The following is a 27897-nucleotide window of genomic DNA, read 5'->3' on the forward strand; positions in this document are numbered from 1 at the left end:
CAAGAACAAAACTGCCTAGACGGGCCTCATAAGCTAAGACTTGAACAAATGTGTCGTCAATTTTGCAATCCCAAGCCAGGTCGTACGAAAAGAATTCTTCAGGAATTGGTATAGCTTTTTTGGGTGCCATTGCTTGAGTGTTTTGTGATGGTGGTGTTGATTTATGTTTGTTATTTATATAATGCAAAGATGCAATACCAACTACACCAAATGTAGTTAATTAAAAGTTTTTCAATCGAACCAAACATGTTGGCGTGAGAATATTACTTGATTGAACGTGTCATAATATGCAATATTACTTTTGGTAGTCAATTAACAAATTATGATAGTTGCATGCGCAAATTAGAACTAACGGAAAAAATAAAAAATTGGAGAGTGTTGTATGGCATGTGTTGATGGGATTTTTCATGCACTAAATAATGTTATTTAATTTTTGATATACAGAATCTTGCAGACCTGCCATCCTTTTCCACAATTCGAATTTTTTCATAGAACATTGAAAAATTTGAAATAAAATATGCAGATGATCTTACTTTATAGAAACAAAATTATATCTTCCTACTTGGACGTTTGAAATTTTTGTTTTAATCATTCTATGCCGAAGAAGTTTCTTGGTTACATAATGAAGGGAATATTACAATCTCACTCAAGAGTAATTTATAGAATATTGCAGACATGCAAATTATGGAGATTTTTTTATTAAATATTTTTGGCTACCTAAAACTGCAATTGCTGTAAAAATAATATAAAGCCATGAACAAGGCTGTAAAGAAGACCCTATGAAGGGTCTTGTTGAGTAGTAAAGCTGCAAATAAATAGCACTATTTGCTTTAACAAAATCAGACTTTTCAGATATGGAATATATTCCAAAACCAGAAAAAAACACAATCTTAATAAAACAGAATCTACCAGCTTTGTTTGTACTGCTTTCTTTACAATTGGTGCAAACTTTATATTGATATAACACATCAATGAAATGGGAAGAGCATGGAAAATTAAATTATATTAAATTACACAATATTAATGCAGTTTAATCTTGAAACCAACTTGCTGATAAACACTTATGTCAAGGAACTTTTTCACACGTATCATATTTGAGGTTGAACATAGCAATTTCTTTAGTTACCCGTGGCATTTTTATGTGCATGCAACCAAACGAATCCAAGTATAAAAGAAATACCAACACTCTCAAGATAACTGGGAATTATTGATTGAAGTAGCATCGAGGAAGGTACATGAACAAAATCATAATTATTTGTAAAACAAAATTCAGAAAAAAGAATAGTACTTCTAATGTGTGCCAATTTGTGTTTAATCCGTTTCCCATAACATTACATTCATATTTTTGTGCTTCTATTTGCATTGGCAGCATGGTGATGACACGCAACCAACGTATCGCATCCACGTTCAATGGAGATGAGTGGCCGATAGAGTATGACGATTTCATGATGGCACATGTTGATTATTTCTCATTGCCATACGATACCCTTGCCGATGATGCTGTGTTCAATTCGGTTCTCGAAGTGGTTGCTGCTGAAATGCGTAGGTTGTATAGGAGGGAGATAACGAACGAGGAGGTGAAGCGTTGGGTACAAATAATGCGTAACCGGTACCACACATTTCTGGATTTTCTTATGTTACCGGGAGTGGAGTACAATCGCCGCACAAAAAAGGTGACGACCAACGAAACGTACGACCCGACATTGAATGGGCAGGTCCTATTTTATTCAAAAATTATAAAAATCAATAAATGTGATTTACTTGGGATACTATACCTTGTTGTTTAGTGTGAAATTTTTATTGGTTTGTATCTAATGCAGAAGAAGCAGCACAAGAAACTCATGTACAATTATTTTCGCGCCAACAACTTTGCATATTTTGATACGTGCGAACTCATCTTCGACGAAAAAGAGGCGGGAGCGATAGACTTGGGTCGTGGCAAAGGGAATCGGATTGAAGATCCGATACTAATCGAAGCGGGGTACGCGTTCGATGAATACTCGACAGATGACTCTGATAGGGAGGCTGATCAAGCAATGTATCTAGACTACATGGCAATGCAATATCCCAATGAAGATCCTTGGGAATGGGGTTGGGATGCTGCACCAGCAGAGTTGGATGCCTGTATGGCGGCTGAGGTTGGCCAGAATGACGCACCGGAACAGTTGGACAATGGTGTAGCGGGAGTGGTTGACGGGGATAATGCGATGGACGACTGGGACGCTGCATCTGAAGAGTGGGAGGAAGGAAATGTGGCTGATTCCGACAATGAATCGTTGGCCGAGTCTGAGGCTAATTCAGGAGTCACTCAATCTTGAGAAATATGGTCGTGGTGTGCATGTGTCGTTTTTTGAGAACTTGGAAGTGTTATTCCAGTGCATGTCTAATTAGTACGTAATCATGTGTTGTTATTTTATTTTGTCGTATGTACATTAGGTTTGACTTCATGTTTTGGCAGTTTCCGTATGTACGGTCATGTTCTAATTGGTACGGTCGGTCGTACGATGTCCTTGTTAGTAAGGGCAGATGTTGTAGCATGGGGTTTGAAGATGATTTGCATTTCTTTCGTAAATTTCTCCGTAAGTACCATGACCGCCCGCATTGGGGGGTAGCCTCCAAAGTTACGTGCATGTGCAAGGAGAGAAACAACATAATTTTATTTGCGTATACAATATAATCCCCAAACTATGTGGCTGCGCAAGGTAAGTAAACAAACAACAAATTCAGTTGTATGTAATGTGGGAATTTATATTCAACTGTATTATTATCTTTATAGGTATTAATATTTTGAAATTATACCACCACACAAATCGAATATATTCTCTGTGTAGAAAACAAACAAAGAAGATATTCGATGATTTGGTTGTTTGATCGTTCACACAAATAATCAACTTTTGTTTTTCAATCGCATTATTATGAAAAACAAGTACAACTAGGACCACGCTGCCATACAAAATGAAAAGTATTGCACAACAAATTCAAACTACGCATAAAATTATTGTCATTACAAGGAGCAGTGACGTACAAAATGCAAGAAATTTCCATTTTTTAATTTGCAATTCCTGAGCAGCTACCCTTGAGTTTAAAGTACAAGTCTTCTTCAATAAACCAGGTATTATGTTCTTCGCTCGGTCACAAATTTCAGCATCACACCAGTAAAAGAAGTTGCACTTAGCTTGCTACAAGAAATCCAAAAAGAGCAAGACGTTAATTAGGGAAATATTTCGTCATGAACGAACTTGACCCAAATTACTTACCCCTCTCGTTGGACATGAAACAAATCGGCGGCCTAGGTTTAGTTCCGTCCACGAAGTTTGGACCTTCACGGCAAAGCCACAGTGGCAAACAAAAGGATGATTATGACCCTGGCCGTTGCTACAGTACCCACGTTCCGTTCCCGACCACGAAACTGTTACAACTGCCGGAGCTCATCGTCTTTCATAATTTTCGCAATATTTATTGGCAACCAAATTTTTTTGGGAACAAACAAAAACAAAGATAAAACCAGTGCTTCAAACAAAGAAAAAAAATATATGTACTATGTAGTATATAGAAGCAGGCTTTATATAGATGTAGAAGCAAAACCAAAGGGCAAAAACGATTTTTTACATTTTTATCCGTCGTTGTCACACGAACCAAACGCATGAACGATCTAAACCAATAATTACTATGAAAGTTAATCAGACAAACCAAAGACGCGATTGAGTATTATTTTGGCTTAGTGTAATCTAAAGGCTTTGATACAATCCTTTTGAATCCTGTCCCACGAACCAAACGAGGCCTAATTGTATGTGTTACAATTTTTACTTTGATTTTTTTTTTTTCACTGATGAGATCAAAATTATTGTAATCTGAACAAAATATCCAGAAAAGTTTGTGTAGTTTTCCAATCCAAATATCATAAAAAATAGTTTGCGTTTTCGAATATGGCGACGGAGATTAGGGCTCACAATTTGGTTCAGAGGGCTTTTGTTTGCCCGATGAAGCTCATTAGCATTGGGGAAGATGTCAGGGCTATTCGAGCAAATCTCCCACCGTATGAGGCGGCGCCTGAAGAGTCCACGGCGGAGTAGCAAAACCAGGCATCTCGATTAGGTTTGCTCCTTTAGTTGATATTTATGTTTTAATTGATTTTAGTTTCCTTATTGATAGTGATTAATCTGGATTATGTGAAATTGGGGATCCGATTACATTAGGACGATGAACAATTTTCTTAATCTGAACTGATTAGCAGATGATTTATCTCCATGTTTAAAAGCTCTTAATCTTAGCTAATTGTGATATATTACCATAATACGTGGTTTCATTGATATCCAGCCTAAAGCACGAAAACGTGGTTGAGCTTCATGGTTATTGTGTGGATGGTGGTATACGAGTCTTGGCTTATGAGTTTGCTCCACGAGGTTCCCTACATGATATTCTTCATGCTTAGTGAAGCTACCCTTTTTCGACTTATTATTTGGTTCAAAATGTGCATTAGTTTATAGCTTTTCAAGAGTATATATACTTCTTGTTGATTGTTATATCCGATAGCTGAAAAGGGTATCCAATTTTGTTTGGCAGAGTTAGTTTTTAGCAGTTCCCTTCATATAAATCTTCATTCATTGTGACTCGTTGTTACGTATCAAATTTCAGGTATTTCATCTCAATAGAAAGCTACGGAGCCTGGAAGCCCAACCGGGATCTATCATTGGCCGAAAGAGTTAAAATTGCAGTTGGGGCTGCTAAAGGATTAGAATACATTCATGACAAGGGACAGATTCACCACGACATCAAATCTAGAAATGTTTTACTTTTTGACGAGTACGATGTAGCTAAGATTGCCGATTTTGATCTACCAGGTCGAACAACTTCTAAGGATACTTTTAGTTCCAATGCCATTATTGGGACTCGTGGTTATTATGCTCCTGAGTACGATCTTTTTCCCGTCTTTCCTAGAGATTGAACAGAGTTTGAATTTGTACTTAATTATTTTGTTTCCGATGCTAGATATGCAGATACTGGCCAGCTGAGCAAGGAGAGTGATGTGTACAGCTTTGGTGTGGTGCTGCTGGAACTCTTGACGGGCCGTAAACCAATTGATGAAACGAAACAGCGGTCTCCTGTGGCATAGGTATGCAATTTTCTTCATTAAAAGTTTTTTTTATTCTTTTTCCCATATAACAAAGTGTCAATACTCAATAGTAATACTATGTATCTGTATATAATAAACAAAACACACAGGCAAAGCTAAATCTGCTTGGGGAAGACAATGTAAATCAGTTTGTCGATCCTCGACTGAACGGAGACTACCCTTCAAAAGCAGTTGCAAAGGTATACATATGGTTCGGTTTTGGACGGTTTCGGTTTCTTTTGCCTGATTTGGTGTTCTGTTTGAAACTGAGTTACATGTATGTGCAAACAGATGGCTCAAGTTGCTGCCTTGTGTGTACAAAATGAACCTTATTACCGTCCAAACATGAGCATTATAGTGAAAGATCTCCAGAATCTGCTGATTTTAATTTTAATTTTTTATATTTATTTAATTTTGTAAAAGTATTAATAACAAGGGCAAATTACGGCCACCCCTCTAAGGTATGGCCAAATTATGAAAAAACCCTCTTGCTTGGGTAATTACAACCACCCCTCCTTTTAAATATTTTTACATAAAATTTATGTAATTCGGTTATCTACCGAACCAAATCGGTATATTCAGTTCGGTAAACGGTATGAAATGTTGGCGTACCGAAATTTCAGTGCTTCTCTTAATGCTAAGCAACTTCAGTGCTTCTCTTACTGCTAACGCTCTTGGTGTGAAATCTTTTGTTAAGGAGTTCTGTGTGAATATGCAGAAATCTTGCATACTGAAAGAATATTATGGTTGTGGAGATAACTGAAGAAAATATCTCCACTTAAAATGGGGACTACATGGTGATGATGAAAGGGCACAAAGAAGAGGGTAAGGGATCTCATGATTTGCCGCCAATCGGATGATGAATTCATGGATGGACATGGATTTTACTTGAGGTATGTATTATGTGTTAATTGATTTTTGTTTCTTGATTGGTAGGGATTAATCTGGATTATGCGAGATTTGGGATCCAATTACGTTAGAATGACGAACAGTTTTTGGGCCAAACATTGATTTTTTTCCCTTTATCATCATATGTAACTACCTTATCAATCCTTAGAAGTTTAATTTTTAAGTTGAAGAAATACACTAATTATTGTGCATAATTAGCAAAAATATTAATTGGGTAAATCAGTAACTCACCAGTTTAAACCGATTAGCATAGCCTTATTTTCTTTTTAAGACCTCTTTAACTGTAGCTAATCGTTGTTCATTATTATAATATCCCCATTTCTATAATATTCATAAGAGTAATGGTTGTGGAAATAATTTAAAGGTACCTTCTACGTTAATCTTTCTTGTAGTAAGAGGAATGATGAAAAGTGACATTTTCAATATTCAAATAATATGAACATTTGTTTTCATTAATTATTGTGTAACTAGCTGCTTTCCCGTGCGAGAAATTGCTCATGAACTATTAACAATTCTCGGAAACCTCGAACAGGGTCAAACTTTGGAGGGAAAATCAACATGCCTTCTATGTTCAAGCTTTCTAAAACCTGGTCTAGTTCCCATATTTTTAGAGGACCATCTTAATCAAAACCTCTGACCCTCGAGTATAAAATGAAACCTTGAAAAAGACAGAAATATTGTCAACCAAAGACCAAGCAATAGTGGACAATGACTGTGCTATGACTAAGATATAAATGCCTAGAAGCCTGCACATATTTCTTCACCTATTATTACTGGGATAGCTCGAAGCATTGCAATAGAAAACTCACCCACATATCATTCTTCTGGTTTATAGCCGAGCATAGCTCAAAGCATGAATCTTTGTCCATTTTCAGTTGTATTGCTATTTGTCTGCCTATTCAACACATCCACAGCTTCTACTAACAACCCAGCTCACTTCACAGGTGATGTTTCGGTTAGTTGTGGCTCAAGTGTCACCTCTGCAGCACGAGATGGTAAAGAATGGTGTGGAGATGCGCATCCAGAGTTATCTTCCTTGCTACAACTAAAGGGATCATCTACCGCCTCAAGTGTGATCCATAAGTGGATTTCTGCGGATGATCCAGTTCCCTACAAAACGGGTCGACTCTCTCGTTCCCGATTCTCCTATGCATTTCAAGTCAGTCCAGGTCAGAAAATTATCCGCCTTCACTTTAATCCAGCTCTTTATAAAGGCTTCGAAAGGTTAAAGGACTTATTCGATGTTGAAGCTGGTCCTTTCACGCTGCTAAGAAACTTCAGTGCTTCTCTTACTGCGAATGCTCTTGGCCTCAATTCCTATGTCAAGGAGTTCTGTGTACATATAGAGGAAAGCCATGAGTTCGACATAGTTTTCTCTCCTTACAGTAGTCAATCATTGAACACATATGCTTTCATAAATGGAATCGAGATTATATCAGTGCCGCCCAGCCTTTCTTACTTCCACAAAGGAGATACTTCAGTCCAAATGGTTGGGAAGTCTTTGGTCTATGTTGACAGAAACACTGCACTTGAAATAATCCGCAGGGTAAACGTTAAACATGATTCTGTTTTATCTGCTGGTAGTGTTAATGACATGTTTGGGATGTGGGAAACCGTTTTGAAGCAGAAAGCTAGCAAGATCAACAATATCACCTGGAAAGTATCCGTGAATGTGGGATTCGGGTATCTGGTCAGGCTTCATTTCTCCGAGATAGGATTAAAAATGGCCAAGATCGGTGGTGTCATTTTTGCAGTTCACATAAATGAAATGATTGCCGCTACTAGTGCAGACATGGTTAGAGAAAGGGATGACGAAAATGACATCCCCTGGTATAGGGACTACATTGTGGTGACGAAAGGGCACAAAGAAGATGGTAAACGAGATGTTGTGATTTGCCTTCAATCAAGTGATGAATTCATCGATGGGCACGGACCCCTTAAAGGATTTGAAATAATGAAGCTGAGCAATCACGATAATAGTCTTGCCAGTCCAAATCCCGTGCCTTCTTCACATGAGTCATCGTATCGGACTAGACAAAATCTGCACAAAGTTCTTGATCACAGAAATATGATTGCGACTTTAGCAATAACATTACTTGTCGCTGTAAACATCATTCTGTATATATCTCGACAAATCTGGGAATCTGGTGGTGTAGAGGAGAAGGAAAACATGCCATCAGCCAGGGCTGTACGACTTTGTCGCCGGTTTTCACTAGCTGAGATACAATTAGCAACTGGAAATTTCAGTGATGCGCATCTCATCGGAAGGGGTGGATTTGGTAATGTATACAAAGGCCTCATTGATAACGGGGGTGAGACTGTAGCCATAAAGCGACAAAAACTAGAATCCAGACAAGGTGCGCACGAGTTTCTGACAGAGATTGAAACACTAACCGAGCTAAGACACGTCAATCTAGTCACTCTGGTTGGCTACTGCAATGAGCATGGGGAAATGATTCTTGTCTATGAGTACATGGCCTGCGGAACGCTAGCTGACCACCTTTTCAAACATGTAAAGAACAACAATGACTGCCCTTCTCTTAACTGGAAACAACGCCTTGCTGTATGCATTGGAGCTGGTCGTGGGCTAGACTATCTTCACACTGGCCACTCACTCATACATCGTGATGTAAAGGCTTCAAATATTCTTTTGGATGATAATTTTATAGCTAAGGTTTCTGATTTTGGTCTGGCTAAACATTTAAGCAGAACTAAGTTACAGAGCTATGTCAGCACAAAGGTTAAGGGTACATTTGGGTATTTAGACCCAAACTATTTTACCACCGGTAAACTGACTAGGAAAAGTGACACGTACGCCTTTGGGGTAGTGTTATTGGAAGTATTAAGTGGGAGACCAGCAGTGGATTTCAGGATAGCAGAGAATGAGCGGATTTTGACCAAGTGGGCTCGAGAAAACATTAGTAATGGAAATGCTGACCAGATTATAGCTTCGAATTTGAGGGGCGAAATCTCAGAAGATAGCCTCAAGGTTTTTGTGGGGATTGCTGAAAGGTGCTTGCACGATGAACCAAAGAAACGGCCAACAATGGCTCAAGTTGTGCTCCAACTTGAGTTTGCACTTGACCAGCAGGAGAGCCCAACATCTCCGGTACCAAATGGGATAATAAGTGTTGTGGATGATTCCCATACATCAGATGAAAAAAATAACCTATTAGATAGCACTGTGAAACCCACAATGTCCTCCCGTAATGTGCAGAATCTTATATTTACTCTGAAAGAGCAAACTAGTATGGAACTGGTTCATCCCAAGCCTGCATCTGGAAGAAAAGCAGTGAGAAAGGACAGAACAAACAAACCATCACGAATTTGGCCGTGGAATGGATTTATGAACCGATTTAAACCGTCTGGTAAAAATGAATTTTTTTCAGTTACAATTTGTATGGCAGCCATTTTATTAAAAAAAAAAACCCAAATCCTTTTCATATTTTGATGCTCAAACTTCCATTATCTACTGTAGCTCATCAGAGTCTTTCTTTAGGCAATTCTACAGGCTGCCACACTACAGAAGAAGCGGAAAAAGGCAAACGGACGGTCAATATGCTACCGGTTGTTGTCCCTCCCATTCCAGTATTGAAGGACAAACGGACGGTCAATTTGCTACCGGTTGTTGTCCCCCCCATTCCAGTATTAAAGGACAAACGGACGGTCAATTTGCTACCGGTTGTTGTCCCCCCCATTCCAGTATTAAAGGACAAGCAGATTGTTGATATGCTGCCAATTGCTGTTGATGCCATTTCAGTAGATGAATTATATAACATTACTTATAGTTTTGGTTCAAACTCTTTAATTGGCGAGGGATCCTATGGAAGGGTATACCTTGGAGTCATGAAAAGAGGACAGCCTGCAGCAATTAAAATGCTCAACTTTGGGTACCAGCCATACCAAGATTTTTTAGCACAGGTTTATCCATAAACACTATGTCTGTTGATATATCTGCATATTTGATAATTTCCATGAAGATAAGTTGTTTAACATCTGATTGTTTAGGTTTCAATGATTTCCACCATAAAGCACGAAAACGTGGTTGAACTACTTGGTTATTGTGTGGATGGTGGTCTGCGAGTCTTGGCTTATGAGTTTGCTCCACATGGATCCCTACATGATATTCTTCATGGTGAGTTTGCCATAATTTATTTCAATTTATATTAGTGAAGCTACCCGGTTTGACCTATTATTTTGGGTGACAGTGTTAAACTTTTCTAATGTATTGGTTCAGATTTATAAGTTTGACTTTTTCGAGAGTAAATGATATCCCAAGATTATCTTTTGTTGGTTGTTACACATGATTGCTGAAAAGGGGACACTATATTGTTTGGCTAAGTTAATGACAGTCCCCCTTCATATAAATCTTCATTTTTTTATTGACTAGCAGTTTATTTTCTATGCAATAGGAAAAAAAGGTTTCAAAGCATCAGAGCCTGGTCTGGCTCTGTCTTGGGCCCAAAGAGTCAAAATCGCAGTTGGAGGTGCAAAAGGATTAGAATACATTCACGAGAAAGGACAGATTCATTGTGACATCAAATCTAGCAATTTCTTACTTTTTGATGATTATGATTTTGCTAAGATTGCTGATTTTTATCTGCGAAGTCGAACAACTTTCAGTGATACTCTTGATTCCACTGGCTTAATTGGGACTGTTGGTTATCATGCCCCCGAGTATGGTATCTTCTGTCTTTCCTAGAGATGAACAGAGATAGTAGTATGGATTTTGTACTTTTTATCGGGCCTCAAGTCATTTTGTTTCCAATGGTAGATATGTCACGGGCCTAGTAAGTTGGAGGAGTGATGTGTACAGCTTTGGGGTGGTACTGCTGGAACTCTTGACAGGCCGCAAACCAATAGATCATACACAGTCAAGGGACCAGCAGTCTCTTGTGACATGGGTATGTAATGTTTAATAGCTAACTATTTTCTTTTCTCGAATAACAAGTCTCAATACTATCTTCCATGTATAAAAAATTCCAGGCAACACCGATGCTCTACAAACACGGGGTAGAGCAGTGCGTCGATCCTAGACTGAATGGAAACTACCCTCCAGAGGCAGTTGCAAAGGTATATGATCAGTGTTGTTTTGCTTGATTAGTCTATGTTTTAGACTGAATTAAATGTACAAGATTGTTTCTTCTAATGATTTGTTTCAAACAGATGGCTGAAATTGCTGCCTTGTGTGTGCAATTTGAAGTTGATTTCCGTCCAAACATGAGCATTGTAGTGAAAGCTCTCCAGTCTATTTGAATACTCGATCTCCGTCAAACTTGTAAAAAATCTGTGTATAGTAAAAATACATTGTGTGAAGGATTCACCGTTCTTTTACACATGTGCGTGGGTGTAATGTATTTACGTGATATAGACGATATATTCACAGCCTGTGCTTACGCACAAGCTCGGTGGAACATCGATCGGTTGGATAGTATTTTTTGGGTTTTCTGATATGCACTCTAAACAGCTATGTAATAAAAGCAGATTTCTGATCTACACTTTAAACAGCATGTGTACAGTAGTTTAAATTGTAGGGCCATATATGAACTAAACCGGCTTACTTCAGAAATATGACCACACATTGCGTACTTGGATGTTTAACAAGCTTCAACCCCTTTTGGACTGGAGGATTCTCATGAGTTGCAGTTCTCCATATACAATTTGTCTAAAATTTCTTGAATTTTTTTTTCTTGCAACACAACACTTCCAGGAAGCGGTGTCCGAAGCTGAGGATGTAATCGCCGTTCTCCGATTTTGTTCCGGAGAGCTTTTGGTGGCTCGATGAAGCTCAGCGATGTCGTGAAAGACGTTAGGGCTATTAGGTTTTGCCATCGCCCGAAACGGTAGCCTGAAGAGGCTACAGCGGAGGAGAAAAAGGACATTTCTGTTGTAGGTACAGATTTTACTTGAGATATGTATTATGTGTTAATTGGTTTTAGTTTCTTGACTGGTAGTTATTAATCTGGATTATGCAAGATTTGGGATCAATTACGTTAGGACGATGAACAGTTTTTGGGTCAAGATTGATCTTTTGTTTTCCCCTTTACCATCTCAATCCTTAGAAGTTTAATTTTTAAGTTGAATAAAGTCAGTAATTTATTGTGCATAATTAGGTAAATTACCAATTTAAACTCATTAGCATAGCCTTTGTGTTAAGAACTCTTTACCTGAGCTAATCGTGATTCCTTACTATAATAAGAGGAATACAAAAAGGCCCCTTCAACGTAAATCTTTATTGTAGTAAGAGGAATAAAAAAAAAGTGACATTATCAATGTGCAAACAACATGAAGATTTGTTTTCATTAATTAATCTGTAACTATTTGTTTTCCAGTGCGAGAAATAGCTCATGAATTATCAATATTTCTTGGAAATTTCTGCACGATTACGTTCAAACTTCAGAGGAAAATCAGTATATCTTTTATGTTTAAGCATTCATAAATCTGTTCTATTTCATATATTTTTAGAGGGTCTTGTTAAACATCCGATCAATGAGTATAAAATGAAACCTTTAAAATGACAGGAAAATTGTCAACCAAAGACCAAGCAATATTGGAGACTGGTTCTAACCATGTTGAAATAGAAAAATGAATAGAAAGCTTCAGCAACAGTTAATTGCCTTAAAACTATTATTATACTAAAGAAGTAATATTGGGATAAGAAACTCATAGCAGATCATTCTTCTTGGTTTATAACAGAGTACATCTTGAAGCATGAACCTGTGTCCATTTTCGATTATCTTGCTATTTTTGTGTTTATTCAACAAATCCACAGCCGCCGCTAACAATCCCACTCACTTAACAGACGATGTTTCGCTTAGTTGTGGCTCAAGTGGCATCTCTGCGGCACGAGACGGCAAGGAATGGCATGGAGATGCACAGCCAAAATTATCTTCATTGTTTCAAATAAAGGGCTCATCAATCGCTTCAAGCGTGACTCATAAGTTGATCTCTGCTGATGATCCGGTTCCCTACAAAACGGGTCGATTCTCTCGTTCCCGTTTCTCCTATGCATTTCAAGTAAATCCGGGTGAGAAAATTCTCCGCCTTCACTTTAATCCCGTTCCTTATAAAGGCTTCAATAGGTTCAACGACTTATTCGATGTTGAAGCCGGGGCTTTCACCCTGCTAAGCAATTTTAGTGCTTCCCTTGTTGCTAATGCTCTTGGTGTGAATTCTTTTGTTAAAGAATTTTGCGTGAACATAGAAGAAAATGAACAGTTAAACATAGTTTTCTCTCCTTCAAGTAGTGAATCATTAAACACGTATGCTTTCATAAATGGCATCGAGAGTATCTCAGTGCCTCCCAGTCTCTCTTACTTCTACAAAGGAGATATTGGAGTCCAAATGGTTGGGAAGTCTCTGGTCTATGTTGACAACAGTACTGCACTTGAAATATTCCGAAGGGTCAATATTAAACAGGATTCTGTCTTGTCTGATCATAGTATTAATGACATGTTTGGGATGTGGGAAACCGTTCCGAAGCAGAAAGAAAGCAAGATCAACAATATTACCTGGAAAATATCCGTGGATGTGGGATTCAAGTACTTGGTCAGGGTTCATTTCTCGGAGTTAGGATTCAAGATGGCCAAGATTGGTGGTGTTATTTTTACAGTTCGCATTAATGACATGATCGCCAATATTGATGAAAATAGCATTCCCTCGTATAGGGACTACATGGTGATGATGAAAGGGCACAAACAAGAGGGTAAATGAGATCTCGTGATTTGCCTCCAGTCCAGTGATGGATTCATGGATGTACATGGACCTATTAAAGGGTTTGAAATAATAAAGTTGAGCAACCCCGACAATAGTCTTGCTAGTCCAAATCCCTTGCCTTCAGTACTTGATTTGTCATATGCTACTGTCCAAAATTTACACCAAGTTCTTGGGAACAGAAACATGATTGCAACTGTTGTAATAATATTGCTTTCTCTGGTAAACGTCGTCATCTATACTTTTCAACGAATGTGGGGATCTAGATGTATAGAGGAGGAAAATATGCCATCAGCCAGGGCTGAACGACTTTGTCGCCGGTTTTCACTAGCTGAGATACAACTAGCTACTAGAAACTTCAGTGATGGGCTTGTCATTGGTAGGGGTGGATTTGGTACAGTTTACAAAGGCCTCATTGATAATGGGCGAGAGACGGTCGCCATAAAGAGACAAAAATCAGGTTCCAAACAAGGGTCACAGGAGTTTTTGACAGAGATTGAAACACTAACCGAGTTAAGACATGTTAATCTAGTCTCTCTGATTGGCTATTGCAATGAGCATGGGGAATTGATTCTTGTTTATGAGTACATGGCCTATGGAACTTTGGCTGACCATATTTACAAACTTGCAAGACGCGGTGATGAATGCCCTTCACTTACGTGGCAGCAACGCCTGGCTATATGCATTGGAGCTGGTCGTGGGCTAGACTATCTTCACACTGGCCACTCACTCATACATCGGGATGTAAAAGCTTCGAATATTCTTCTGGATGAAAATTTCATAGCCAAGGTTTCTGATTTTGGCCTGGCTAAAAATTTAAGCAGAACGAAGTTACAGAGCCATGTCAGCACAAAAGTTAAGGGCACATTTGGGTATTTCGACCCAAATTATTTTATCACCGGTAAACTAACCCGGAAAAGCGATACGTATGCCTTTGGGGTGATATTGTTGGAAGTATTGAGTGGGAGACCAGCAGTGGATTTCAGGATAGCAGAGAATGAGCGGATTTTGACCAAGTGGGCTCGAGAAAACATTAGTAATGGAAATGCTGACCAGATTTTAGCTTCGAATTTGAGGGGCAAAATCTCAGAAGATAGCCTCAAGGCTTTTGTGGGGATTGCTGAAAGGTGCTTGCACGATGAACCAAAGAAACGGCCAACAATGGCTCAAGTTGTGCTCCAACTTGAGTTTGCACTTGAGCAGCAGGAGAGCTCAAAATCTCTGGAACCAAATTGTATAACAAGTGATGTGGATGACTCCCATCCATCGGAGGACAAAACTAACTTATCAGTTACCACTGCCGACGTGCAGAATCCTGTTCCCTCTCTGAAAGAGCAGACTAGTAGCAAAAAGCTCGATGCTGAGCCTCCATCTGGAAAAAAAGTAGGGAGAAAAGCCACAACAAGCAAACCTTCACGATTTTGGCCATCGGATGCATTTTGGAACCGATTTAAACCATCTGGTAAAAATGAAATGTTTTTATTAGTGACAAATTCATATCGGAACAATATAATTCAAACCTTTTTTTGTTCATAGTTTGATGCTCAAACTTTCACTATCTACTATAACTTATCAGAGATTTTCTTTAGGCAGTTCTACGGGCTATCGTGTCACAGAAGCAGCGGAAAGAGACAATCAGCCGGTTAATATGCTATCCGTTGCTGTCCCTTCCATTCCAATAGATGAATTAAAGGACAAGCAGACTGTTGATATGCTGCCGATCGCTGTCGATGCCATTCCAGTAGATGAATTAAATAACATTACTGATAATTTTGGTTCAAACTGTTTAATTAGTGTGAAATTCTATGGAAGAGATTACCGTGGAGTCACGAAAAGAGGACAGGCTGTAGTAGTAAAAAAGCTAAACTCTAGGTACCAGCCAGGCAAAGATTTTTTAGCTCAGGTTTGGACATCAACACTGTGTCTCTCTGCATATATTATAATTATCCATGAAGATAAGTTTTTTAATATTTGATTTCTTAGGTTTCAATGATATCCAGAGTAAAGCACGAGAATTTGGTTGAGCTTCGTGGTTATTGTGTGGATGGTGGTCTACGAGCCTTGGCTTATGAGTTTGCTCCACAGGGATCCCTTTATGATATTCTTCATGGTTAGTGAAGCTATCCTTTTCGACTTGTTGTTTTGGATCTTTAGGCTGACAAGTGATAGATGACAGTGTTGCACTTCTCCAATGTATTGGTTCAAAATGTGCATTAGTTTGCCAAAATGTGTATTGGTTTAAATGAATATTTTATTCACTTATAAATGTTTCCTTTTCTATGCAATAGGAAGAAAAGGTTTCAAAGCGACAGAGCGTGGTCTGGCTCTGTCATGGGCCCAAAGAGTCAAAATTGCAGTTGGGGCTGCGAAAGGATTAAAATACATTCACGACAAGGGACAGAGTCATCGGGACATCAACTCTAGCAATGTTTTACTTTTTGATGATTACAATTTAGCTAAGATTGCTGATTTTGATCTGCCAAGTCAAACTATTTCCTGGATTGAAAAGAAATGCACCTTCGTTATGGGCAATTTACGTTATTTAGACCCTCGGTACGATATTTTCCGTCTTTCCTTGAGATTGAACTACAGAGTTTGAATTTATACCCTTGGTTGGGAACATTAGGCATGATTAACTGAATAGTTGGACTTTGTTTGATGTTTGGTATCCCAATAACTTCCCGGGTCGGGCCTTCTAGGCATGTTTTTTGTTGGACCTTCCAAGGTCCAATAAAACAATTGGGTCTCATTAGATTATTTAGGCTTATCTTGGCTAATCTTATCTTGGCAACCAAACGAGGCCTAAGTTATCTTGTTTCCCATGGTAGATGTTTGACGACTGGCCTGCTAAACTGGAAGACTGATGTGTACAGCTTTGCGGTGATACTGCTGGAACTCTTGACGGGCCATAACCCATATTATATGAAGGGACTACAACAGTCTCTTGTGGCATGGGTATGCAATTTTCTTAATTAATTTATTTTTTTATTTTTATTTTTATTTTTAATTGGACAATATGTCAATACTATCTTCTGTATACAATTAACACCAGGCCAGGCCAATGCTCGGGGAAGACAAGGTAAATCAGTGTGTCGATCCTAGACTGAGCGGAAACTACCCTCCTAAGGCAGCTGCAAAGGTATATGATTAGTATTGTTTTGCTGATTAGTCTATGCAGTAATAAATATTGTGACCATTTTTATTTTGCAATGATTTGATTTAATACAGATGGCTGCAATTGCTCGATCGTGCTTGCAATACGAATCCGACCTCCGTCCAGACATGAAGACCGTAGTACGAGCTCTCCAACTTCTCAATACAAATCCCTCGGGGTTCCAAATTAATTGAAACGGTATTATTGAAGTCATTTCAATTTCTTTATCGATTACGAGAGTTGTAAACATAACATGTATTATAGCAATTCATGCACATAAATAAATCTCCAAGACCATAGTACATAATCAGATGCTGTTTTCTAGTCTTGTAAGGCTAAATTTTCAGTTGTAATAAAATCAGATGAAGAACATTAAGAAGACACATTTTTGTGCAGCTTTGGCAGTTCCCCCCCCCCCCCCCCCCCCCCCCCCCCCCCACCGACCATTACGAGATGCGTTCGTCGTTTTCTCAGCTTTAATTACTTGTGATATCTTAGCAGCTGCTAATCGCGCATACCGAACAGGAGCAACTGCAAGAATCGAGCAAGAAAATATATTTCACATGTTCTTGATATCGATTGAAGCTAATCTTAAACCTAAAACTCGAAAATGTTATAGTATTTAGACACGCATTATGTACCTTCGGAAATCGCGTTGTTGCTTCTCTGGAAACTGAAACGACGTAAATTTTTTGTTCAATGTAAATTTCGATTAATTTAATAGTTTCTAGACATTAATTAAATCACCTACACATAGGATAAAGAATAAATAAGCTCTTGCAGAACATCTGATGAGAAACCTATTTTATCTAACAAGACATGGTAATGTGTCTGCCTCGCAGTTCCCTAATAATCGAAACCGAAATCGAACCACAAGAATCGTTATTTATTTATTTAATAAAATAATGAATTTGATGTACTTACTATTCTTGCAGCATGAGCATTCATATAGAAGTTATTACATTGAGGATCACAAACTTTGTTGTCAGCAATAGTTCCTGCAAGTACAAAAAAAAATATATCAGATCGAAAATATGAGTGAGCATCAGTTTATCCATTTTTTAGGGCTGACCTGGAGAAACATTAGCTCCCGAATTAGCTTTATCGAAGAATTTAATTGATGTCGTCTCAGTTTTAAGTGATTATTTCAAAAAGTTGGGGGTGTTTGCAAATATTCGGGAAAATGAACTTAAATAGAAAACGTAGGGTTAAGGGTGCTATTAAAACAATAGCTTAAAGCAGATTATTTTAAGAGAAGCAAAATCAAAAGTTGATTTTGCGCATTTAGTTGATATTTATGTATTTAATTGATTTTAGTTTCTTTATTGATAGTGATTAATCAGGATTATGTGAAATTGGGGATCCGAATACATTAGGACGATGAACAATTTTCGGGGCGAAGGATAAAATCTCGTAATCAGTCACTGACTAGCAGAGGATTAATCTCCATGTTTAAAAGCTCTTAATCTTAGCTAATTGTGAAATATTTCCATAATACCTCATTTATACTGAGTAGAACTTACAGTATCTTTCTTATCTTGCATCTTAAAAGAATAATATGGCTGTGGAGATAACTGAAAAAATATCTCTACTTAAAATCATTTCTTGTAGTATAGGGAAATACTACATAGTTGAAATTGTCAACATTGTAATATTAAATGTTAAATATGATTCTGTTTTGTCTGCTGGTCGTGTTCATGACATGATTCTATTAATGTCTGGTGGTACCGAGCGGAAAGCAAGCAAGATCAATAATATAAGATGGAAAATATCTGTGGGTGTGGGATTCAAGTACTTGGTTAGGCTTCATTTCTCCGAGCTAGGATTCAAGATATATAGCCAAGATTGGTGGTGTCTATTTTACAGTTTGCATAAACGAAATGATTGCCGATATTAATATTGATATGGTCAAGGAAAATGATGATGAAGATAGCATTCTCTCCAGGTTTAGGGACTACATGGTGATGATGAAAGGGCACAAAGAAGACGGTAAACGAGATCTCGTGATTTGCCTCCAATCCGATGATGAATTCATGGATGGACATGGGCCCGTTAAAGGATTTGAAATAATTAAGTTGAGCAACCCCGATAATAGTCTTGCCAGTCCAAATCCCTTGCCTTATTCACGTGATTCATCGTACCAAACTACTCAAATTTTACACCTGATTGAACAGAGATTGAACAGAGTTTGAATTTGTAGTTAATTATTTTGTTTCCGATGCTAGATATCTAGAGACTGGCCAGCTGAGCAAGGAGAGTGATGTGTACAGCTTTGGTGTGGTGCTGCTGGAACTCTTGACGGGCCGTAAACCAATTGATGAAACGAAACAGCGGTCTCTTGTGGCATGGGTATGCAATTTTTCTTCATTAAAAGCTTTTTTTATTCTTTTTCCCATATAACAAAGTGTCAATAGTAATACTATGTATCTGTATATAATAAACAAAACACACAGGCAAAGCTAAATCTGCTTGGGGAAGGCAATGTAAACCAGTTTGTCGATCCTCGACTGAACGGAGACTACCCTTCAAAAGCAGTTGCAAAGGTATACATATGGTTCGGTGTTGGTCGGTTTCGGTTTCTTTTGCCTGATTTGGTTTTATGTTTGAAACTGAGTTACATGTATGTGCAAACAGATGGCTCAAGTTGCTGCCTTGTGTGTACAAAATGAACCTTTTTACCGTCCAAACATGAGCATTATAGTGAAAGCTCTCCAGAATGTCTCCAGAATCCGCTGATTTTATTTATTTTTTATATTTATTTAATTTTGTAAAAGTATTAATACCAAGGGCAAATTACAGCCACCCCTTTAAGGTATGATCAAATTATGAAGAAAAAAAACCTCTTGTTTGGGTAATTACAATCACCCTCCTTTCAAATATTTTTACATAAAATTTATGTAATTCAATTATCTACCGAATCAAATCGGTATATTCAATTTTACCGATTTAACATCCTAAATTCACCTTTGGAGGGGTATTTTTGTAAGATAAGACATAGTTGAGAGAGGTGGCTGTCATTACCAAAACAAAACGGGGTTTTCGTAATTTGATTATAACTCAGAGGTGGTCGTAGTTTGCGCTCATAACAATTCTTAGAGATTTGATTGTTGACCTTTTGTACTACTACTGTTACAACTTAACTGGTACCAATTTTTCATCAATTTTCAGAAATTCAGTGGTACTAATTTTTATAAGTTCATCGTCATTTTCACCAAAATTAAATGAATTGGAGAATTTTTGAAAATTACAAAATAACAAAATCATTTTGACTTACTATTTCAATACTTTTACACATTGTTTTCCATGAACCAACCAACGTTCGCAATAAATGATTTAAAATTTTGCAAATGCATTTATTTTTATTTTTTAAAGTTAATTATTAATATAATTTCATTATATTTTGTTTTTAAATTAAATGTAGCCGAAAAAGTGAAAATGTGGTCGGAATTTACTTTTGCACTTACCCTAATTTGGAAAGGGAATTGCTATTTGCGGTTTATAACAAAAAATATTTTATTACTCTAAAACCCCAAAACTTTCCGAAAAAATCAAAAAACCCCCCAAAAACTCGTAAAAGTCCAACTTGGGCGCCCATTCATGCAGTGCACGCTAGGGGTGAGATCGGCTCGGATCGGGTCGGTTTTAGCCTCAAACCGAATTGGTCGGTTCACAAAGAATCAAAAACCAAACCGGTCGGTTCATGTCGGTTCGGTTCTAGTCGGTTTTTCGGTTTTTTTTTTCGGTTTCGGTTTTTCTTCGGTTCCTAAATTTTCGGTTCAGTTTCTTAACGGTTCCGGTTTTCGGGTCGGTTTTCAGCCTTTTTTTCTCTAAAATAAATCTAAATAGGCCCAACATATGCTAAAAATAATTCAGCCCATTTTGAACCAACAAAGCCCAAAAGTGTCAAAAAAAAAAAAAAAACCCAAAACTCATGACAAAATCAGCCCATACACAAAAAAATCACATCACAATATTAAAAAAAATGAAAAAAAGAAACAACAATCACGAAAAATCAGGAATATATATTAGGCCCTATCAAAACGACGTCGTTTCGGGTCGGTTCGGTACATCGGCTCGGTTAACCACTTGGAAAACCGAGTGTGAACCGAAAATTTCGGTTCGGCGGAAATAAAAAACCGTATATGCGGTTCTTGCTTCGGGACGGCATATTTCGGGTTGGTTTTTCGGTTTTCGATTCGGTTTTTCGGTTCTCGGATTTTTTTTGCTCACCCCTAGTGCACGCCCAAGTTGGGCGTGCAAGCTGCATTTGGGCGCCCGAGTTGGGCGTCCAGTGCAAATTTTTTTTTTTTTTTTTTAATTGAACGCCCAAGATGGGAGCCCAAGGCGTGTACCAACGCCCGGAACGGGCGTTCGTACACGTCTTGGGCGTTCCAACATGTTTTTGCGAAAAAAAAGCCCTACAAATCGATTTGTAGGGCTTTTTAACATGAAATGGGTTTCCCTAATCGATTTACCCGATTCATATTACACATAAAAGAGTCGAAATTACATCAAAAAATCGAAGCCCAATTCTTCTTCAAGCTTGATTTCAATTTTTTTTTTTTTTTTTTTGCTATTTGCAGTTTTGGGGGATTGTTGATTTTTTTGAAAAGTTTTGGGGGGTTTTGTAAAAAACCGCAAATAGCAATTTTGTAACGGTAAATAGCATTTCATTTTGGAAAGGGAAACATATATATTTTTTTTTTTTAATCAGATTGATCTTTGGAAAAAAGTTATTTCCATTAAAATTTGTTGATTATTCACAAATCACAGTAGCTTATGGTTTTCGAACTTAGAGCAAACTGTGTTAAAGTCAAATGTATGAAAACTAATGGTGATGGTTATATTGAGACAAATTTTCAAGTACAGAGGGCAAATCGATGCAATTGAGAGTAGAAGGGGATAAATTGATATCGAGCCAAAGTACAAGGGGTCAAATCGATGCAATTGAGAGTAGAAAGGCGTAAAGTGATATCGAGCCATAGTATAAGGGGCAAAGTGGAATGTACCCAAATAAAAATTACCTCAAAAAGAAATGAATTGGAGAATTTTTAAAAATAACAAAATCATTTTGACTTACTATTTTCAAAAATTTTACACATGGTTTTCCATGAACCAACCAACGTTCGCAATAAATGATTTAATTTTTTTGCAAATGCCTTTATTTTTATTTTTTTAAGTTAATTATTTAATATAATTTCATTTAATATTTGGTTTTAAATTAAAAATGTGTAATACTTTTGCATTTACCCGAATTTGGAAAACAGATTCATCTTGGAAAAAGTTATTTCCATTAAAATTTGTTGATCATTTTTCCCCCCTCAAAAGATTCAGGAAACGGTGTGTGAAGCCGAGGATGAAGCTCAGCCGCGCCGCGAAAGAAGTTGGGGCTATTAGGGCGGCGAAGCTGAAAAATGTATCTGTGATAAGAGCATCGCCACCGGGAAGGTCGGAGGGGCGGTAGCCTGAAGAGGCCGCGGCGGCGGAGGAGAAAAATGACATTTCTACTGTAGGTACTGTACTGATTTTACTTGAGATATTTATTACGTGTTAACTGATTTTAGTTTGTTGATTGGTGGTGATTAATCCGGATTATTTGTTAATTGAGTGAGATATTTGTGGTGGGCGAGGAATTTTCATCAGCATCAAATATGTCAACTCTGTAACCATGATTTCACACTTGAGAAATAGCTCACGCTTTATCCGCATTTCCTGGAAATTTCTTAACAAATATGTTGAAACTTCTGAGCAAAATTGAGTTTGTCCTTTTTTGTTCTAGCTTTCAATAATTTTGTTCTATTCTGCATATTTTAGGACATCTGCAAAAAAAAAAAAAAAAAAAAAAAAAGTTTCCTTTCATTTCCATTGTTATTCTAGGACATCTGTAATTTTGTCATCACAGATCATTCTTCTCTGGTCTACAACAGAGGATAGTTCAAATTGAAAGCATGAACATGTGTCTACCTTCGATTCTCTTGCTACTACTATTTGTCTGCTTGTTGAACACACTCATAGCCGTTAGTAGTAATCCAACTGATCACTTCGCAGGAGATGTTTCAGTTAATTGTGGCTCAGTTGGCACCTCTGCAGCACGAGATGGCAAAGAATGGTGTGGAGATGTTCAGCCAAAATTATCCACCGCCGCCTCAAGCATGATTCATAAACTGATCTCTAATGGGGATGATCCGGTTCCCTACAAAACGGGCCGAATCTCTCGTTCACGATTCTCCTATGCATTTCAAGTGAATCCGGGTCAGAAAATTATCCGCCTTCACTTTAATCCCTCTCTATATAAAGGCTTCGAAAGATTCAACGACTTATTCGATGTTGAAGCCGGTCCTTTCACACTGCTCAGCAACTTTAGTGCTTCCCTTACTGCTGGTGTTCTTGGTGTGAATTCTTTTGTCAAGGAATTCTGCATAACTGTAGAAGAAAATGAACTGCTGGGCATATTTTTCTCTCCTTCAAGCAGTGAATCATTAAACACGTATGCTTTCATAAATGGCATCGAGATTATCTCAGTGCCTCCCGATCTTTCATACTTCCACAAAGGAGATATTGGAGTCCAAATGGTTGGGAAGTCTCTGGTCTATGTTGACAACGGGACTGCACTCGAAATAATCCGCAGGGTCAATATTAAACAGGATTCTGTTTTGTCTGATCGTAGTATTAATGACATGTTTGGGATGTGGGAAACCGTTCCGAAGCAGAAAGAAAGCAAGATCAACAATATTACATGGAAAATATCCGTGGATGTGGGATTCAAGTACTTGGTCAGGCTTCATTTCTCGGAGTTAGGATTCAAGATGGCCAAGATTGGTGGTGTTATTTTTACAGTTCGCATTAACGACATGATCGCCAATATTGATGAAAATGGCATTCCCTGGTATAGGGACTACATGGTGATGATGAAAGGGCACAAACAAGAGGGTAAACGAGATCTCGTGATTTGCCTCCAGTCCAGTGATGAATTCATGGATGTACATGGACCTATTAAAGGGTTTGAAATAATAAAGCTGAGCAACCCCGACAATAGTCTTGCTAGTCCAAATCCCTTGCCTTCAGTACGTGATTTGTCATATGGTACTGTCCAAAATTTACACCAAGTTCTTGGGAACAGAAACATGATTGCAACTGGTGTAATAATATTGCTTTCTCTGGTAAACGTCGCCATCTATACTTTTCGACGAATGTGGGGATCTAGATGTATAGAGGAGGAGAATATGCCATCAGCCAGGGCTGGACGACTTTGTCGCCGGTTTTCACTAGCTGAGATACAACTAGCAACTAGAAACTTCAGTGATGGGCTTGTCATTGGTAGGGGTGGATTTGGTAAAGTTTACAAAGGCGTCATTGATAATGGGCGAGAGACTGTCGCCATAAAGAGACAAAAATCAGGTTCCAAACAAGGGCCGCACGAGTTTTTGACAGAGATTGAAACACTAACCGAGTTAAGACATGTTAATCTGGTCTCTCTGATTGGCTATTGCAATGAGCATGGGGAATTGATTCTTGTTTATGAGTACATGGCCTATGGAACTTTGGCTGACCATATTTACAAACTTGCAAGACGCGGTGATGAATGCCCTTCACTTACGTGGCAGCAACGCCTGGCTATATGCATTGGAGCTGGTCGTGGGCTAGACTATCTTCACACTGGCCACTCACTCATACATCGGGATGTAAAAGCTTCGAATATTCTTCTGGATGAAAATTTCATAGCCAAGGTTTCTGATTTTGGCCTGGCTAAAAATTTAAGCAGAACGAAGTTACAGAGCCATGTCAGCACAAAAGTTAAGGGCACATTTGGGTATTTCGACCCAAATTATTTTACCACCGGTAAACTAACCCGGAAAAGCGATACGTATGCCTTTGGGGTGATATTGTTGGAAGTATTGAGTGGGAGACCAGCAGTGGATTTCAGGATAGCAGAGAATGAGCGGATTTTGATCAAGTGGGCTCGAGAAAACATTAGTAATGGAAATGCTGACCAGATTTTAGCTTCGAATTTGAGGGGCAAAATCTCAGAAGATAGCCTCAAGGCTTTTGTGGGGATTGCTGAAAGGTGCTTGCACGATGAACCAAAGAAACGGCCAACAATGGCTCAAGCTGTGCTCCAACTTGAGTTTGCACTTGAGCAGCAGGAGAGCTCAAAATCTCTGGAACCAAATTGTATAACAAGTGATGTGGATGACTCCCATCCATCGGAGGACAAAACTAACTTATCAGTTACCACTGCCGACGTGCAGAATCCTGTTCCCTCTCTGAAAGAGCAGACTAATAGCAAAAAGCTCGATCCTGAGCCTCCATCTGGAAAAAAAGAAGGGAGAAAAGCCACAACAAGCAAACCTTCACGATTTTGGCCGTTGGATGCATTTTGGAACCGATTTAAACCATCTGGTAAAAATGAAATGTTTTTATCAGTGACAAATTCATATCGGAACAATATAATTCAAAACCTTTTCGTGTTCATAGTTTCATGCTCAAACTTTCACTTTCTACTATAACTTATCAGAGATTTTCTTTAGGCAGTTCTACGGGCTATCGTGTCCCTTCCATTCCAGTAGATGAATTAAAGGACAAGCAGACTGTTGATATGCTGCCTATTGATGTCAATGCCATTCCAGTTGATATGCTGCCGATCGCTGTCGATGCCATTCCAGTTGATATGCTGCCGATCGCTGTCGATGCCATTCCAGTAGATGAATTAAATAACATTACTGATAATTTTGGTTCAAACTGTTTAATTAGTAAGGGATTCTATGGAAGAGTATACCGTGGAGTCACGAAAAGAGGACAGGCTGTAGTAGTAAAACAGCTAAACTCTAGCTACCATCCAGGCAAAAGTTTTTTAGCACAGGTTTGGCCATAAACACTGTGTCTCTCTGCATATATTATAATTATCCATGAAAATAAGTTTTTTAATATTTGATTTCTTAGGTTTCAATGATATCCAGGGTAAAGCACGAGCATTTGGTTGAGCTTCATGGTTATTGTGTGGATGGTGGTCTACGAGCCTTGGCTTATGAGTTTGCTCCACAGGGATCCCTTTATGATATTCTTCATGGTTAGTGAAGCTATCCTTTTCGACTTGTTGTTTTGGATCTTTAGGCTGACAAGTGATAGATGACAGTGTTGCACTTCTCCAATGTATTGGTTCAAAATGTGCATTAGTTTGCCAAAATGTGTATTGGTTTAAATGAATATTTTATTCACTTATAAATGTTTCCTTTTCTATGCAATAGGAAGAAAAGGTTTCAAAGCGACAGAGCGTGGTCTGGCTCTGTCATGGGCCCAAAGAGTCAAAATTGCAGTTGGGGCTGCGAAAGGATTAAAATACATTCACGACAAGGGACAGAGTCATCGGGACATCAACTCTAGCAATGTTTTACTTTTTGATGATTACAATATAGCTAAGATTGCTGATTTTGATCTGCCAAGTCAAACTCCTTCCCCTATCCGGGAATTCCCTGGCTTTATCGGCAATTTTGGTTGTATTGCCCCTGAGTACGATATTTTCTGTCTTTCCTTGAGATTGAACTCCAGAGTTTGAATTTATACCCTTGGTTGGGAAGATTAGGCATGATTAACTGAATAGGTGGACTTTGATGATGTTTTGTATCCCCTATAACTTGCAGGGTCGGGCCTTCTAAGCATGTTTTTTGTTGGACCTTCCAAAGTCCAATAAAACAATTGGATCTCATTAGATTATTTAGGCTTTAATCTTGGCTAATCTTATCTTGGCAACCAAACGAGGCCTAAGTTATCTTGTTTCCCATGGTAGATATTTTTTTACTGGCCGGGCAAGTTGGAGGATTGATGTGTACAGCTTTGGGGTGGTACTGCTGGAACTCTTGACGGGCCATAACCGATATTCTAGGTGGGGACCACAGTCTCTTGTGGAATGGGTATGCAATTTTCTTAATTAATTTCTTTTTTTATTTTAATTTTTATTTTTAATTAGACAATATGTCAATGCTATCTTCTGTATACAATAAACACCAGGCAAGGCGAATGCTCGGTGAAGACAAGGTATATCAGTGTGTCGATCCTAGACTGAGCGGAAACTACCCTCCTGAGGCAGCTGCAAGGGTATTTGATTAGTATTGTTTTGCTGATTAGTCTATGCAGTAGGAAATATTGTGACCATTTTTATTTTGCAATGATTTGATTTAATACAGATGGCTGCAATTGCTGGATTGTGTGTGCAATACGAATCCGACCTCCGTCCAGACATGAAGACCGTAGTACGAGCTCTCCAACTTCTCAATACAAATCCCTTGGGGTTCCAAATTAATTGAAACGGTATTATTAAAGTCATTTCAATTTCCTTATCGATTACGAGAGTTGTAAACATAACATGTATTAAAGCAATTCATGCACATAAATAAATCTCCAAGACCATAGTACATAATCAGATGCTGTTTGCTAGTCTTGTAAGGCTAAATTTTCAGTTGTAATAAAATCAGATGAAGAACATTGAAGAAGACACATTTTTTGTGCAGCTTTGGCAGTTGACCCCCTTGACCATTACGAGATGGGTTCGTCGTTTTCTCAGCTTTAATTACTTGTGATATCTTAGCAGCTGCTAATCGCGCATATCGAACAGGAGCAACTGCAAGAATCGAGCAAGAAAATATATTTCACATGTTCTTGATATGGATTGAAGCTAATCTTAAACGTAAAACTCGAAAATATATTATAGTATTTAGACACGCAGTACCTTCGGAAATCGAGTTGTTGCTTCTCTGGAAGCTGAAACGACGTAAAATTTTTGTTCAATGTAAATTTCGATTAATTTAATAGTTTCTAGAAATTAATAAAATCACCTACACATGATAAAGAATGAATAAGCTCTTGCAGATCATCTGATGAGAAACCTATTTCATCTAACAAGACATGGTAATGTGTCTGCCTCACAGTTCCCTAATAATCGAAACCGAAATCGAACCACAAGAATCGTTATTTATTTATTTAATAAAATAATGAATTTGATGTACTTACTATT

The 27897-nt window shown here is 38.1% G+C and overlaps 6 protein-coding genes across 8 annotated transcripts in view; all 6 read left to right on the forward strand.

The window, feature by feature from the left end:
* The window catches only part of LOC148767804 (putative receptor-like protein kinase At5g39000), a 57999-nt gene extending 52348 nt beyond the window's left edge, over positions 1-5651 (forward strand). Inside the window, exons 7-8 of the mRNA XM_088823318.1 lie at positions 5224-5313; positions 5405-5651. The gene's annotated coding sequence lies outside the window, so the exon portion shown is untranslated. The remainder of the gene's footprint in view (positions 1-5223; positions 5314-5404) is intronic.
* Positions 3927-5876, forward strand: LOC148767807 (pto-interacting protein 1-like). The gene is made up of 7 exons (XM_088823321.1): positions 3927-4036; positions 4318-4389; positions 4636-4911; positions 4990-5107; positions 5224-5313; positions 5405-5424; positions 5765-5876. The coding sequence occupies exons 1-7, from the start codon at positions 3927-3929 to the stop codon at positions 5874-5876; spliced, it is 798 nt and encodes a 265-aa protein (XP_088679447.1).
* A 984-nt stretch (positions 5877-6860) lies between these two features.
* LOC105974930 (putative receptor-like protein kinase At5g39000) lies at positions 6861-27422 on the forward strand. 3 transcript variants are annotated; one of them, XM_088823375.1, is made up of 8 exons: positions 6861-9390; positions 9522-9943; positions 15719-15845; positions 16024-16288; positions 16564-16690; positions 16788-16874; positions 27071-27194; positions 27395-27422. In XM_088823375.1, the coding sequence occupies exons 1-7, from the start codon at positions 6876-6878 to the stop codon at positions 27188-27190; spliced, it is 3663 nt and encodes a 1220-aa protein (XP_088679501.1). In that variant the 5' UTR covers positions 6861-6875; the 3' UTR covers positions 27191-27194; positions 27395-27422. The 3 variants fall into 3 exon arrangements, 2 of the variants coding, with proteins under 2 accessions (XP_088679501.1, XP_088679500.1); XR_016033574.1 differs by lacking the exons at positions 6861-9390; positions 9522-9943; positions 15719-15845; ... (2 more) ...; positions 16788-16874; positions 27395-27422 and adding exons at positions 22106-22402; positions 22938-25289; positions 25418-25749; ... (2 more) ...; positions 26674-26797; positions 26895-26981 and having other exon boundaries at positions 27071-27393; XM_088823374.1 differs by lacking the exons at positions 27071-27194; positions 27395-27422 and adding an exon at positions 16964-17284.
* Positions 12537-13735, forward strand: LOC148767808 (receptor-like protein kinase FERONIA). Its single transcript, XM_088822878.1, has 2 exons — positions 12537-12582; positions 12795-13735. Exons 1-2 carry the CDS (start codon positions 12537-12539, stop codon positions 13733-13735), a joined length of 987 nt encoding a protein of 328 aa, XP_088679004.1.
* Positions 13772-15531, forward strand: LOC148767809 (putative serine/threonine-protein kinase PBL22). Its single transcript, XM_088823380.1, has 2 exons — positions 13772-15197; positions 15329-15531. The coding sequence occupies exons 1-2, from the start codon at positions 13772-13774 to the stop codon at positions 15415-15417; spliced, it is 1515 nt and encodes a 504-aa protein (XP_088679506.1). The 3' UTR covers positions 15418-15531.
* Positions 18448-19750, forward strand: LOC148767810 (protein CYTOSOLIC ABA RECEPTOR KINASE 9-like). The gene is made up of 5 exons (XM_088823302.1): positions 18448-18687; positions 18803-19026; positions 19115-19238; positions 19343-19432; positions 19524-19750. Exons 1-5 carry the CDS (start codon positions 18448-18450, stop codon positions 19623-19625), a joined length of 780 nt encoding a protein of 259 aa, XP_088679428.1. The 3' UTR covers positions 19626-19750.
* Positions 27423-27897: the final 475 nt, after the last annotated feature.

This window comes from Erythranthe guttata, chromosome 9, assembly GCF_056151865.1.
Source record: "Erythranthe guttata isolate IM_541 chromosome 9, IM_541, whole genome shotgun sequence".
Taxonomy (NCBI): Eukaryota; Viridiplantae; Streptophyta; class Magnoliopsida; order Lamiales; family Phrymaceae; genus Erythranthe; species Erythranthe guttata.

What these genes read in the sequence shown, in the direction of transcription:
- LOC148767807 (XM_088823321.1), top strand. Translation starts at nt 3,927, where the DNA reads ATGGCGACGGAGATTAGGGCTCACAATTTGGTTCAGAGGGCTTTTGTT. An exon ending in ATTCGAGCAAATCTCCCACC is followed by an intron (nt 4,037 to 4,317) that starts GTATGAGGCGGC and finishes ATTGATATCCAG; the next exon opens with CCTAAAGCACGAAAACGTGG. An exon ending in CGAAACAGCGGTCTCCTGTG is followed by an intron (nt 5,108 to 5,223) that starts GCATAGGTATGC and finishes CAAAACACACAG; the next exon opens with GCAAAGCTAAATCTGCTTGG.
- LOC105974930 (XM_088823375.1), top strand. Translation starts at nt 6,876, where the DNA reads ATGAATCTTTGTCCATTTTCAGTTGTATTGCTATTTGTCTGCCTATTC. An exon ending in GAACCGATTTAAACCGTCTG is followed by an intron (nt 9,391 to 9,521) that starts GTAAAAATGAAT and finishes GTCTTTCTTTAG; the next exon opens with GCAATTCTACAGGCTGCCAC. An exon ending in TTACGTTATTTAGACCCTCG is followed by an intron (nt 16,289 to 16,563) that starts GTACGATATTTT and finishes TTCCCATGGTAG; the next exon opens with ATGTTTGACGACTGGCCTGC.
- LOC148767808 (XM_088822878.1), top strand. Translation starts at nt 12,537, where the DNA reads ATGACAGGAAAATTGTCAACCAAAGACCAAGCAATATTGGAGACTG. An exon ending in CCAAGCAATATTGGAGACTG is followed by an intron (nt 12,583 to 12,794) that starts GTTCTAACCATG and finishes ACAAATCCACAG; the next exon opens with CCGCCGCTAACAATCCCACT.
- LOC148767809 (XM_088823380.1), top strand. Translation starts at nt 13,772, where the DNA reads ATGGATGTACATGGACCTATTAAAGGGTTTGAAATAATAAAGTTGAGC. An exon ending in GAACCGATTTAAACCATCTG is followed by an intron (nt 15,198 to 15,328) that starts GTAAAAATGAAA and finishes TTCTTTAGGCAG; the next exon opens with TTCTACGGGCTATCGTGTCA.
- LOC148767810 (XM_088823302.1), top strand. Translation starts at nt 18,448, where the DNA reads ATGGCTGTGGAGATAACTGAAAAAATATCTCTACTTAAAATCATTTCT. An exon ending in GTGTGGGATTCAAGTACTTG is followed by an intron (nt 18,688 to 18,802) that starts GTTAGGCTTCAT and finishes GATATGGTCAAG; the next exon opens with GAAAATGATGATGAAGATAG. An exon ending in CCTTATTCACGTGATTCATC is followed by an intron (nt 19,027 to 19,114) that starts GTACCAAACTAC and finishes TTCCGATGCTAG; the next exon opens with ATATCTAGAGACTGGCCAGC.